The sequence below is a fragment of the Bemisia tabaci genome, chromosome 2, assembly GCF_918797505.1.
Source record: "Bemisia tabaci chromosome 2, PGI_BMITA_v3".
NCBI classification, from domain to species: Eukaryota; Metazoa; Arthropoda; class Insecta; order Hemiptera; family Aleyrodidae; genus Bemisia; species Bemisia tabaci.
Genome location: NC_092794.1, coordinates 55586147 through 55601068, shown reverse-complemented (window position 1 = coordinate 55601068; position 14922 = coordinate 55586147). Strand labels below are relative to the sequence as shown.

Below are 14922 nucleotides of genomic sequence, written 5' to 3'. Positions count from 1 at the left end.
ACTATTAAGTATATAGAGATCAAATTACCCATGTGACCGTTTAAAGGAGAAAATACCACGGTCAGCGAAGAGCAAATTTTAGGGTGGTCGGAATTTATGGAAAAAATGGAAAATTCTCTCATGTTTCGCAAAAAATAAAAGTTGGAACCAGTTTGCTGTATCTGTGCCAACAGTGATAGTATAGTCACGTTTTTATCCGACAGTTTTAAGCCTCAAACCAGGCCAATCATTACTAAACAATTTTTCTCCGAAATATAATTGTTGAATGAAAGGCTTCGAATAGTCATGACTCCGGCCAATTTTGACATTTTAGAGAGTTTTTGGTACTAAAATGTTCAAAAAACATTGCTCCATGCAATGCCACCAATATCTCGAGTTTTTAAATATTCGTTACGGAAGCCAATTTTCCTGAGGAAGGTCACAAACATGTGCATCAAAATTGTCAATAAAAATGGTGATTTTTGCGCGGCAAGCTCTTGAAAAAATTTCAACCCATACAATACATTTAATTAGCACTTCTTAACTTGCTTCTATTGATGAATATACTATGACGGTGTGTTAATTTTATCATAAGCACCCAAAGATTACTGGAATTTCTTACGCCTTTTCATCTCTTCATAATACCATGCAACTTTCAGTTAAATTATCATAAACTGAAACACCAAGACTCGAGGTAGAGAAAATTCATTTTTCTAAAAAATTTTATAATTTATTTTATTTTTTTACCGAGGGGAAAATTTGCTCTAGATTGATTGCAATCACTCTCAAATGTAATCGAAATCGAACTTCAATTTTTTCTACGCAAAATTTTCATTACAAAGTAAGAATCAAAAATGTTGGATAAATCTCTTAATGGTCGTATTCACGCTGCAAAGATATACGTATGCTCTTATTAACTCAAGTAAAAGAAACCATGTACATACGATTTGCGTGCTTCGTAGTTAATTCTGATTCAGTTCATTTTTACGAAAATACTTTCAATGACACAAATTATCTAAATATATATTTAATTTACTTATTATTTAAATATATGTTCAAATACCAAAATAAATAAAAATTTAAGGCTCTGATGATCCCAAAGTAACTACCGAAATTTTAGAGCTCTTTAAACAAGTAAATTTAAAAAAAAAGAAAAAAGTAAAATAAATTAAAAGTTAAAGTAAATTAAATGTGAATTTCTGTTCTCCGAGTAAATAGCCTAGTTGCTGATCGTCGTAATTAATTAACTAACTGACTAAAAGCAAAATTAGTGGGAAGCAAGGTTAACATTATACAATTCGAGACGTTTCGGCCTGGTCCCCCAGGTCGGGGAACTTTTATTCTTGATAATGACCTAGGGAACTAGGTCGAAACGCCCCGAGTTTGTTCATGTAATTTTAGCATTGTTTATTCCCACTAATCTTACTTTTTTTTTTTGGTGTTAAATTATGAATTTATATATTCGTATTTAAATTGAAATCCACTCCCGAGTCGGTTTCCGTTCCGTCTTTTCACCGATCTCCATTAAACTTCAATATGTTTTTCAGTTCACGTCATTTTTACTGAATTTTAAGCAAACGCGATCGCAACACTGTCTGAAAATATTCAGTTCTTGACACGCTGCGATTAAGAATGAACCGCTCAATGGAAGTCACGATAACAATATTTAACCGAATTGGTTCATAGCTTCAAAAGAGTTTGTTTACAGCTCTGCACTCATGGTATGGCGCCCTTAAACTAGAGTCCCTTTATACCCAGCCAGAGTAACGACAACTCGATTATCAGCTGACTGGCAGCCGACCTTGGCTGGCCATGGAGGCCGAAACTAGTGCACTCAAACGAACGATATTGGGGGATAAGGATCAGGAATCCTGCGATGTCTGTCACACAGAAACAACAACATCAACAAATTGATCAATTAAAAAGAAAATGAGATTGGTTTGTGAATAATTTCTTAATCTATTTTCATTTTGGACCGATGGCAATAACAATTTACTCTTGATAAACCACAATTAGGTAATATTTTCATTATTCTTGTTCACATACGAGGTACCGCCATCTTGGTGCACTAGTTTCGGCCTCCATGAGCGAGAACCAATCAGAATTGGATTTTTTTTTAGGCCACTTTCAGCCCAATCCTGGCCCAACCAAAAGTGAGTTGTCGTAACTCTGGGTATAAAGGGACTCTACCTTAAACGTTGGAATAGTAAAGGTATACAAGTCACTGATAGCATTTGTTGCTCACAGAATTTACAGTTTATTTTACTATAATTTGGTTAGGTTGAAAAATTAATGTTTTTTTTAAAAAAAAAAAAAAAAAAAAAAAAAAAAAAAAAAAAAAAAAAAACAGTTTGACAAATAACATGATATGAAAATTTTTTGAACAGTCAAATTTAGAAAGAACTGATACTTTCATTAATTTTTCTTTAAATTCTAGAAGAGTCACACATCTCTATTAAAAAGTATATAAAACTGGTAGGTTTTCAAAATTTGATTATTTTCTTAAGCATCTCACAAAATGCCTGATCTCTTGAATACGAAAAATAACTTCAATATGTGGATAAAAATTCCCCTCGAAACATTCGATCATCTCGTAAATGTTCCAGAATTTTCAACTCTGAGTGAACATCTACATCATGATCGCTTCATTTTCCAAAAAATTTTGAAACCATCTTAAAGTCTCAATTTTTTTAAAAGTTTAACGGATAAAATGACGTAGAAAATTTGGAATACCTAGTCAACTTTTGAGAAAACTTATATTTTTATCGATTTTCCCTTTTCATATTCCTTAAAAATTCAGATATCTCTTTTCAGGCATACAAAACTTCATAGTGATCTTCCGAATGTCTTGTTAAGTTTAATTATTTAACTTTGCATCAGAAAAATACGTGATTTGACCATTAGATTGACCTTCTTGTCGTATCTTCGCGTTATCGAACAGAACTATGAAACGGGCGAATTTTCGGCCAACAGCCTTTGATAACGACTTTACACTTGCCTTTATAACACGTTACAAAGGCCCGCGACGAACCAGTCCCTTTTAACCGTGCTCTACTACTACATCGTTCAGCGATGAACTCTTCGATTCTGTGCCTGCTCATGGCTGCTACCGTCCTGGCCAACCATATCGAAGTGGACAACGAGAGCCCTCTTGTTGCTTGGCTGGAGCTCGACTATAAGGAAGCCGGAAAACCCGCGAAGATCACCACTGAGTCTCTTTTGATGGGCACAACAGCGTCCCTCACCGTTCCCTCTGCGGCTAGTGACGTCACACTCACCACCAAGTATTACAAGCTCCCGTTTGTCGAGGAAGTTCTTTCCAAAGAGCCCCTCACCGGAACCTTCGCCAACAAGTGCTGGAAGATCTCTGGAATTATCAACCCAGTGTCCGCGCCCGTCACCTGTCAGTGATTTCGACCCCTCATGCCTTTACGTTTGACCCCTGAAAAACTCCATCTAATTTCTCTTCGATTTTTACCCCCCCCCCCCCCCCTCTTCCGCTACCTAACAATCCCACTGTTCATGGACCACTAGAAGGGGTAAGACATTGGATACTGATTTCTCATCAAAATTTTACGGGAAAAAATGAGTTGTTTCTAAAAGGAAAAATATCCATATTTAGATGGGTCCCAAAACACCAGAACTACTATGTAGCCCGAGGCTCTTTCGAAGATGGGCTTGTTCCCTTTTAGAAGCAATTCCTTCGAAGACGCTTGACACATGGACGATTTCTAAATTTAAGTCATAAAAGAGCGTCTACTTAAGTGGTTTATTCAAACTTGATGTACGATTAAAATCATCTTGAGTCAAATTTGTCACGTTGTGCTTTACAATTGCAATTTTTTTTTTGAAAAAAAAAAAAATTTGGGCAAAATCAGAAGGATCTTGTATTTTAGAAGGGATGGAATTTTTAGGAATAGAAATTTTAGTTATTTTCTTAACGTTTCAGTTTGTTTTCTATGGCCGCTGTGGCCTGCACTCATTTTGGTTTTTTCGCAAGCGGAAGGTTTGAATTCACCGATTTTGATGTAAAATAATAACACTGGTTTCTCACTTAAAATATAATTTGAGCCCTCAGGACCTTTTCAAAGCGTTTGTTGCGAAATCTTGCGGTGCTTTTTCTTGCGCCGTCAAGTTGTCTATTAATTTTTAGCATCACCTATCTAGGCCCCTCTCCCTCTTGTGCTTGCCATCACTTCTAGACGGGCTCAAACAGGTACACTAAATTTCGTTCGATACGTTTGTGACTTAGGAACCGGCCAAAGTTACTGACTCGCTATCCCACATTTCAAAATCCTTTATTCAAAAACCGAGTTTTCACCGAAAATTTTGGTTACTCAAGCGAGGAAAATCGTGAAAAATTTCAATACGGAGGGCAAGACACGGATAAAGTTTTTAAAAATATGCACAGTTTACAGAGATATTACAACATTCCCTCTAAAACTTTTTCTAATTAGGTGCGCCTCTAGGTATTGCTGTTTTTCTTTATAATTTTCTAATAAAGTATAAGAAGAAGAAGAAGTATTGCTTTTCTTTGACTGTCTTTATTTTTCTGGCTTGTATTGACACTGATTCTTTACCCAATCCTTCAACATTTAATACATCCAGCGGCGCCGATTGTTGAAATTATTATGTACCTATTATGTCAGCGAGATGAAACACGACATGGGTTGGGTAGCTCTAACTGTATGATGTTTTATGTATCAATTCTCGATAAGTATCTTCTCGTGCTGAAATAAGTTTCGACAATCAGCCCGCACCGCGAACTGCGCTTTATCTAGACTGACGAAACCTGGCGATTTTAACATTCATTTCAAAAAATAAAGAAAATCGTCTATAAAAAGTGGTCAAAAGCTATCTCTAATTTCACGTGAGCCTCCCCTGAAAAACACCGGCACTAAAGAAATTCGCAAACCTTCGTCTCATGCTAATCAAAAACTAAAATCAACAGAAAGTAAGTGGAAGAAAAAATTAGGAAATGTCATTTTTTCAAATAATTTGATTTTATGAAGATTCATCAAGTGGAAGATAATGTATTTTTGGCCCGATAAATTAAGATATCTCACTACATTTCATCAAGATTCTTCGCTCTAAGCTTGCATCGCATGACGGGGAAACTCTCGCTGGGAAATCGAGGAGTTTTCCAAGATATTTAGAATGTGTTGTTTCATTGACCTTTGTTAGTTTGTTCTCTTTTTGTTTGTGAGTTTCTCGATCCTATGTTTTGATTTCATTTAAATCTCTCGAGGTGAGAACGTTATTCTGTTATTTTCTGTGAGTCTCTAAATCGAGAAAAAAGTTAAAAAGATGAGCAAGGTCTTGTGGTAAACACAGGGAGGTCAGATTTTATCATGAAAGGAGTAAAAATTGGAGATGAATTATCACGCTTATTTTGAGGTAAGTTGCTAATAAGAGATAAAAAGAGACACAATGAGGAAAAAGGTTGAGAAATTAAAATTTACGAATAAACGACCATAACGTTGAACACTGATACAGCACGTTCATACGGGGATAAAATGACTCGCAAATGGTGATTGCTTCCTGAGAAATTTTCTTCGATGATTGAATATAGCAGGAGTAAAATTTGTGAGGAGGAATATTGTGTTTTATTGAAACCTTATTCCTGTTAGCTGGCTTAACGTAACGAAGTTAAAACAGGAGTAAAAAAGCGATTTTCTTGTAGTCAGAAAGTTTTAAATGTAATGATTAAATTCTCCAAGTAACATCTATACGCATGAAAACAATTTTGTAAATACGTGAAACGTAAGACTAACAGTCGGAAACTAATCAGGTCTTTGGAGCGCCGTGCACGAGACGACGCAACTATACCTGCTCTGCAGCATTGAATTGCATACCCTCCAGATTGAAGGAGTTTTCGATCCTTTCGACGCTAGGTCATCAGGACAAGAGCAAAATCCCGTTATTTGGCGAGCAGATAAAAATTTAAATTATATAAATGAAAGCTACGAACGGGAAACGGCCTAGCAGAAAAATTACTTGCAAAGGCCGCCTCCCACTAATAATCTAGCAGCTCTGAGATCTATGCAAAAACATGACTGGCTCAATACTCTTTTTTTCCGATCAAGCTTCTTCGCCTCTTCTCGCTGTAAACCAATACTTTATATTAGCTTTTATTCTCCCTCCGTGAAAAAAAAAAAAAAAAAAAACTGTTTTGCGAAACACGGTTTTGAATTTGTAAAGAAAAGAAAGAGTAAATTAAAAAACTGAAACAACACTCCGCACCAAAAATAAAAATTAAGTAAAATTGAGACGTTTTGGGCGAACGTGTGTGTTTTATTCTGCAATCATTCGAGGGTTTTTCTTTATCTTTTACTATCTTCATGTGTCTGTTCATCGTCGCTCGCAATGTAGATTAATGAATCGACCTCCTCTCCTTCCGCGTGCACAGCTGCGGGCCGATTATTGAAATTAATAGACAAAACTTTAGACAAAGAAAACAAGAGGGATATGAAGGGATCCAGTTGGTGGAGGCGGGTGGTTGCAATGGACACAGGAGGTGGGTAATAGACGATCTAACGGCAGCCCACGAGAGACCCTATAGTTAGTCTACCATTTCCTCCCTTAGTCTACAGGAACTATCCATTGCAACCAATGGGACCGCTACATACTCCCTATGTCTCCTTTGTCCATTGCTCTGTCTATCGATTTCAATAATCAGCCCGCTGGCTTGCTCTGAGTGAGCCTAGCTAGACATTTTAAAGAAAGACTCCGAGTATCTAGTGGTATCGAGAGGTTCCTATCCACACAACATTATTCGGGAGGAGGGGAGACACTCCACACTGAAATAAAATTCTCGGCGTTTTTACCTCGGTCCGTTGGTACCTGTATCATCTCACTTTTTTTACCAATTATTGGTAATTTTACCAAGACAGACTGGTAAGCTTACCTAAAAACCGGTATTTTTACTGTTTTTTTCAGGTAAGAATACCACATTTATTGGTAATCAATTCCCGGTAACTTTGCCATTTTATCTCGGTAATTCTACCACAGTCGATAAAAAATGTTGGCGTTTTTACCAAGGTCCAGTAAAATTACCGAGAAAGTTCAATAATTTTACCGAAATTTTTCGGTAAAATTACCGATTCCATAAATGGCAATTTTACCAAGAAAAAACTGGGATTAAATAGAACCCTGAATTCTTGGTAATTTTACCCTTTTCTTCGTAAAAACACCGAGTTTTTTTTTTTTTTCAGTGAGACCCTCAAACCCAGGAAGCGCGCTTATGTTCTTTTCCAAGTTCTCTACCAAGGTTGACGTGAAAATGTGAATAAATTTAACTTATTTTACTCAACGATGTTCCGACAATGTGCCGGAATAAACGTTGCATGTTCGTCATAGTAGATTCTTGAAAGAGGGTAACGAGCACTGATTTCCAGTTCCGCTTCACGGAGAGAAAAGATTGCGAGCGTTTTACAATTGGCAATCACGCATGACTCTGACCTACGCGCCGATATCCAAATCAGGTCACCAGGTCAAATCAGGTCTCTCGGTCGGAAAAATTATCCTGTAGCAGTCTCTGATTGATCAAAACAGTAACTCTATATAATTATCAGAGTGGCTTTGTAAATTTTCACCCGGTTTCGAGAGGTTTATTTTTAATTCGTGCAAAAATGAGAATTTCGCTTGATGTAGTGTTTATTTTGGTGACGATTACTCTGATTACCGCGCTACCTACCGGCAGTAAGCAGTCCGGTTACATTTCCATTCGTAACTCGGGGGATGTTCTAACATCGTGTTCCATCGTTTACAACCTGAACAACAGGAGATTCGACGATGAATCAGGTACCTGAATAGCATCAAGCTTAATTGGATGGGATTTTACAAATAGGAACCAAGAGAATTCCTGTCGCTCAGATTGTGCAACTTTTTTACCTTTCAAAGATGTATAAAAGGATTATCTAAACAAAAATTATCGTTACTCCCAATGAGCTATAAATTCAAGACGAAATTACCAATATAAATTTATTTTTCGCATGATTTTCGATAGGTATTTTATTTCAAAGAATGGAAGTTGCACAATTGGATTACATTTTGCAGTAAGGAACCACTATTTCTGGCCCATTTTAGAAACAACATACATGCCATTGGTTTTCCTATGCAGATATGTGCTTTTATGAAAGAGCTAGAGCTAGTGGTTCCTTATTGCAAAATGCAATTCAATTAAACAGTCTTTAGTCTTCACGAGTGCTCATAACACGAGCGAAAATTTCCGAAAAATTGACTAGGGACATCATCTCATTTGATTTATCGCATAAAATGGGTAAATTTTCCAGATTTCAATAATTTCCTTTTAAAAAAATGAGTCTATTGTATTAAACAGATACATTTAAATAAGTAGAATTCTTTTACGTAAAACTGCCCTTGTCGCAAAAGTCTGATTGTTAAATCTACTCCTTAACGCATATTTAATTTTATGCGTAGTCTTCATTTCATTTTCAAATTGAGATTAGACATAAAGTAGTTTTTTTCTCGAAATTGTGTTTCCTGCACTCGAAATTTCAAACCGCCATGATTCTAGTTTGGTTTAAAATTCATAGCAGTGGCGTGGCGTGAATGATCGATTATTGATATTTCCCCATTTGAAGCTATGGTAAAAAATCGATTATTGAGGTGTTCGCTGCGAACACCCTGTAATTGATCGTTTTCCATAGGTTCAAATGGGGGATCAATCGATATATCCCAAAGCTCGCCACGCCACTGATTCATAGGCGTTTTTCATCCCAAACTTTCCGATGAACCTTTCTGCATTTGCTCAGTATAAATACTTTGGTCTCAAGAATAAGTGGATTTATGGGTTGAAGTTGGGAAATGTGACGAAAACTCAAAATGGCCGTAAGTTAATCACTCTAACGAGTTCATTAGACAGAAAAGAAGTAATTATTGAATATACTTCAAAGAGGTAGAATTGCGCGAGAATCACAAATCATTGTTGAAAAAGCCTGGAATAAAAACCTAAACCCCTAAATTCCCGAAGTCCGGTCAAACTGACAGGGGGTCTGCTAAAAAAACGTGGGCCACGGACTTTAAGGGGCTAATGCATACGAGCTCTAGATACGAGTCTACCAATTCATCGTAAAAAAAGAATCCGATATAAAATTGAAACAAAAAAGAAACAAATCTAGTGTCGAACATAGCCGAAGATTAGAGAGACGTATTCGGCCTGGTTTTTTAATTCTTCTCCCGAATCTGAGCGGAGCCTCATTGGCAGCACCGATGCGGAGCATTGCGAGTTCACGCCTCGCGCCAGCGCGCCTTCAATTACGCGGACGCAACACGGCCATCCATCAAGTACGAATAGTTGTATCTCTGCGCCGTCAACGCGCGTCCTTCCCTCGATCTATTTCCATTTGTTGTGTTGGTTCCGTTTGTCTGATTTTTTGGCGTGCCTCAAGGGTTACGTGAGGAGGACAGCTGAAGATAGGGAGACGTAATAGGCCTGGTTTTTTAATTCTTCTCCCGAATCCAATCTGAGCGGAGCCTCATTGGCAGCACCGATGCGGAGCATTGCGAGTTCACGCCTCGCGCCAGCACGCCTTCAATTACGCAGACGCAACACGGCCATCCATCAAGTACGAATAGTTGTATCTCTGCGCCGTCAACGCGCGTCCTTCCCTCGATCTATTTCCATTTGTTGTGTTGGTTCCGTTTGTCTGATTTTTTGGCGTGCTTCAAGGGTTACGTGAGGAGGACAGCTGAAGATAGGGGAGACGTAATAGGCCTGGTTTTTTAATTCTTCTCCCGAATCCAATCTGAGCGGAGCCTCATTGGCAGCACCGATGCGGAGCATTGCGAGTTCACGCCTCGCGCCAGCACGCCTTCAATTACGCAGACGCAACACGGCCATCCATCAAGTACGAATAGTTGTATCTCTGCGCCGTCATCGACGCGCGTCTTTCCCCCGATCTATTCCCTTTTATTGTGTTGGTTCCGTTTGTCTAATTTTTGGCGTGCCTCAAGGGTTACGTGAGGAGGACAGCTGAAGATAGGGGAGACGTAATCAGGCCTCGTTTTTTGACGTTTCGCTCTCACGTCAGAGGTGCGACGAAATGAACAAAACTGCTCTCAACTTATTCATCAGGACAGTAGAAATTTACCACTGATACTGAACTACGGAAAATTTCGCCTTTGTGGACAATGGTTCCTTATCTTATAGATGGTAATACTTGGATTATACTCTGCAATATAAAACTACTATGCAATGACTCATTTTAGAAACAACATGTCCATGACCAAAGTACGAAACCACATACCTTCATTGCGGTGTTTCAAAATTTACACTCCCAATTCATTTTTTCGGGGAGAATTAAGTCGACTTTACGGTTTGAAATTCATGCAGAATATTCTGCTAAGAGAGAGGAAAAACCGTTTCAATAAATTGCGTTTAATGGTTTTCCAAAGGAAAAAAATGAGGTATGCCGGAAAGTCTGTAACGTCACAAACGGAGATACGTAATTTCGCATTTGGCCATAGACAGGTGCTATTAGTTTTCCTACATCGATCGGTGCGTTATTGCAAAATGATACTTCCTTAATGATTAAAAATGATACTTTAAATGATTTTCTTAATGATACTTGTGTTTATTTTATTTTACATATATTTAATTTGGGTTATTTGTATAGGGTTATTTTAATTCTGGGGGCAAGCCCCTCGGCTTGGGTGACGAGGTGCATAAGTGCAGTTTCTGCTATTTCGAGAAATATTTGTTTGAAGTTCAAAAATTACATGGATCCTTAAGCCGGAAAGAAAGGTCAAACTAACTTTTTGATGCTTAAAAATTGGAATTTGGAATAAAATTTTTCTCAGAATATGCATTAAGACTAGTTTTACTGGAAATCATCAATATATTCATTTTTTCATAATTTGCACTTATGCGCCTTATGTTCTCTAAGCCCCTAAAATGCAATCCGTGTTAAGTTCGTTTGTGTCTCTCTCTTTCGGTAGGTTTCCTCTCGAAGGGTGACAAGAAGACGATTGGACTGCCGGGTGATGGGGTGCGTGACTTGGAGGTGAAATGCAGTTATTTGAAGAGCGGGAGAAACACCAAGATATTCAGGCAATTCGTCAACGAGGATGAGCCGGTGCCGGTCAAGATTTGCTACGACCTTTGGGGAGACGCGGCGAACCTCAGATGGAAACGTATCGACTGCGCAATGCACAGTTCGAGTTTTTCTCAGCCTTCGACACCTTTTCTGTCCTCAACCCTACCAGCACCGGTAAACGTTCGATCGGTCACGGTTTGACGTCTTAAAAAAGACCAGTTGGACTGCACTTCACGCAGTGAGGAACTAACGTTTCTGGCTATACATGAAAACACCTGTCAGCATACACTGGAAAAAAACACATTGGATCTGGAGTCCAGACTCTTGAAAACATTGACAAGAAAAAGTACTCTTGATTCAATCGGATTTTTGCTTGAATCAAAGCGAAAACCGCTTAAATTAAGAGGTTTGGTTCTTGATTTGAGCTAGATTCTGATTGAATCAAGAGTACTTTTTCTTGTCGATGTTTTTAAGAGTCTGGACTCTAGATCCAATGTGTTTTTCCAATGTAGAGAAACTAAAGGCCAAATTTGGCATTTTTTCTTAAATGAGCCAGATAGAGTAGTTCTCAGTGGCGTGGCGTGAACAATCGATTATCGATATTTCCCCATTTGAAGCTATAGCAAAGAATCGATTATTAAGGTGTTCGTTACGAACACCCTGTTTATCGATCCTTTTCCATAGGTCTAGATGGCAGATCAATCGATATATTGCAAAGCACGCCACGCCACTGGTAGTTCCTTACTGTAAAATGTAGTTCAGATGGTGTGGGGTGTACTTTTCTGAGACTAAAGAAGCACAGATGATACGGAGAGATGACCATACAAATATATAACGAAGAAAAAATCATGTTGCGATAAGACGCTATATAAATTTAACTCATAGTTTCATATAGCAATCAGAGAAGTCTGACCGATGAATCGCCTTCAAAAACTTTCTCCGCAACCTGCATTTATATACTGATAAAGTTAGCTGTCTCCGTGTTGCAGGCACTTGATCAAGTCTCGTAACTGTTCTTGACGTAACGCAACAAACTAAGCGTATTGCTACAGACAATCTTTATTTTACAATATTTTAAAATGCTGCTCATCTCCATCGCAAAAGGGCTTATTTTTCAGCGGCATGCTATTTTTGCTGTCTTTATTAATTCGCCTCATAGGAGGTCTGTCCAAATTTTTGGGAGATGACGGAATCAAAGAACGACTTATCAATCAATGAACGAATGTGCGACAAGATTCATGATTGTAAAATCTACACTCTGCAAGTAATTTTAAATCGATTATTTCGAAAGGTCGAGTACTTGACGCAAATAGTTGATGTTTAAGGATTGATTTGAAATCGGATTTCGAACTGGCGACAGTATGCCATGGGCAGGTGATTGCAAAATCGAACAACTTTTGCCAGATTTTGTGTTCAAATCTAGGAATAAAGTCTTGTCCTTCAAATGACGTGATGTTGAGAATTTTTCACCTTTCTATTATCAAAAATCAAAGCAATCTACTCTTGGAGAAATTGATGTGCTAAGCCGTTAATTATCAAATCATACCCGTTGTTTTTCTTTAAAAAAGAAAAAATCAAACAAATTTTCTCTGGCATCGCCTCCCGAGTAAGGCCATTAATACCCGGCGAAATTTTGGCCCGCCAAACTTTCCGTTTCACATTTAATGGAATCCTGCTTCCTGATAGGTCAAAAATCAATTCGATTCCTCATATTAAAGATGACGCGACCGACAAACGAAAGAATAAAAGGTACCCAGTTCCAATGGACCGTTAATACAATACGCAAAACCAACAATTGAATGCTTGACCCCCTAATAACGCACCAGTAACTTAGGTTTAAACTCTCCTAAGAAGACATAACGTTCTTCTTGACTCCTTACTCCCCCAAAAGTAAAAAAAAAATCTCCGATAAATTTCAGTGTTTTCTTTCGTATTCGAGAACAAATGAATGGAAATAAAAATTATAGAGGAAAATAAAGGCAAAATAAATGGTCCAAATTTTTCCTGAGTATTTGAAGATTAAAGGAAAATGCTGAAACTTGAGAGAAAATGCAAAAAGCAATGCAAAAAAATATTGAATATAGTCAAATGGAGAAGCAAAAACTAAGTAGAAAACCTTCTTAAACACAAGTAAAAAAAAAACAAAAACGAGAAAGTAAAATACAGCGTCAAGCGTTAAATAACGGAGCCTTAATGGACCCCCCCCCCCTTTACGTACACTTGACGCAGGTTCAGACCCTCCCTCCCCAGAGCATTGCGTATCCTGTAAGCAACACCCCTGTGAGGATCCTGTGATCCTTAAGTCAAGAAACAACACAAAACAATTTTGAACATGAAAAAGGACTTACTTTTGGGGATGAGCGTAGCAGCGAGAAGAGAGACGGCGCCAACAAGGAGGAACGTGGAATTCATACTACGTCGTCCCGTCCTGTCCATATAGGCCATGACGATGAAGTAGCATGGCGCCTCTATAAAGGCCATGAAGAACAACGTTGCGTAAGGATTGCCTTCCATCCGACTAGCGCCTAGAGATAGACCGTAGTAACCTAAGCTGGCCGCAAACCTGCCATCAAACATCATCAGTATTATCAGCCATGGCTAATTTCGCAATGAAGATGTTTTGCATGTGTGAGGAATTTGTGATTTGACTGTTGATTCTTATGTAAAAGTTCGCGAGAAACACGATGATGCCACTGGTTTTCTCTGAAATCAACTCTCAAGCTCAAAAAAAACTCTCAAGTTGAGGCCAAAATGGAGGGGATATCCTACCCTACCCTGAGAGTCCACTTCTACATTAAGATAAACTCTTCATGCAAAGATAGGGAGCAAATACATTAGCAGGGTTGCCGTGTTTTCAGTTTTGGAGTCCCCAAATAAAGTGGCAGCCCTGTCGATGTATTTGCTCCCTATCTTTGCATGGAGAGTTTGTCTTCATGTAGAGGTGGGCTCTCAGGGTAGGGTGGGATATCCCCTTCATTGTGGCCTCACTTTGAGAGCTTTTTTGAGCTTTGAAGATGATTTCAGAGAAAACCAGTGGCACCATCGTGTTTCTCACGAACTTTTACATAAAAATCATCAGTCAAATCGCAAATTCCTCACACATGCAACATCTCCATTTTAAGTTCTTTTTTAAACAGGACAAGACAAAAAAATATGCAACGGGAACAGATAAGTATTAACTTTTAACTTTTAACTTTTTTCCTCCAGCTATTGTTTAATCTAAAAACCGAGGATACTCAAGTCGCTCAGCGGCTCCCATTCATAAACAAAATTCTAAAAACGTGCAAATTCTCGAAAGTTGGAGCTTACCAGTTGAGGCAGACGATGAGCGATCGCATCCTGAGCTGGGGCGTCTTGAAGAGGTCCAGGATGCCGAGGTTGGGCCTCGGCTCGTGGAGGTCCTCGTGGTCTCCGTTGGCCTCCCGCTCCTTCTCGTTCTTCTCCTTCCCCTTGAGGCCCTTCAGGAAGCGCCCCGTGTCCATGGAGGCCCCCGGGTCGTTGACCCGCATCGCCCGCTCCACGATCTCCACCGCCTCCTCCCGTCGTCCGTTCGCCCACAGCCATCGCGGCGACTCGTCGATCAACCTGCCCCAAAAGAAATCCAATCACAATACAATATTTTTTAAATATTTCAAAAGTTTTATAAACAAAAGCGTGGAGTCAGATTTGGAACGCGTTCAGCAGAAAGGATTGCCAAATTCGTTTCAGAAGAATTGCCAAATGGACGTATTTATGCTGAATGGAACGTTGTGCAAGTGGAAAGATGGGGTGTGCTCGTGGTGAGCTGGATAAGGAATGATGTATAAGTGGATATAGCTCCTTTTGAGAAAATGGAAAAGCGGGATTTGACATTAAATCAAAAGGAACTGAGCGCGCGGGCAGC

General features: G+C 38.7%; 2 protein-coding genes across 4 annotated transcripts in view; one reads left to right on the top strand and one right to left on the bottom strand.

Annotated features, from left to right (window-relative positions):
- LOC109034228 (organic cation transporter protein) overlaps positions 1-14922 on the bottom strand; it is a 93817-nt gene that overhangs the window by 20131 nt on the left and 58764 nt on the right. For all 3 annotated transcript variants that reach the window (XM_072295880.1, XM_072295879.1, XM_072295881.1), the window contains exons 8-9: positions 14349-14624; positions 13388-13602 (exon numbers count right to left, since the gene is read on the bottom strand). In XM_072295880.1, coding sequence (XP_072151981.1) covers positions 13388-13602; positions 14349-14624 — 491 coding nt within the window. The remainder of the gene's footprint in view (positions 1-13387; positions 13603-14348; positions 14625-14922) is intronic.
- On the top strand, positions 7494-12487 carry LOC109034229 (uncharacterized). Its single transcript, XM_019047256.2, has 2 exons — positions 7494-7782; positions 10942-12487. Exons 1-2 carry the CDS (start codon positions 7611-7613, stop codon positions 11238-11240), a joined length of 471 nt encoding a protein of 156 aa, XP_018902801.1. The 5' UTR covers positions 7494-7610; the 3' UTR covers positions 11241-12487.

Coding starts and splice junctions, on each gene's coding strand:
- LOC109034229 (XM_019047256.2), top strand. CDS start 7,611: ATGAGAATTTCGCTTGATGTAGTGTTTATTTTGGTGACGATTACTCTG. Junction 7,783..10,941: donor GAGATTCGACGATGAATCAG/GTACCTGAATAG, acceptor CTCTTTCGGTAG/GTTTCCTCTCGAAGGGTGAC.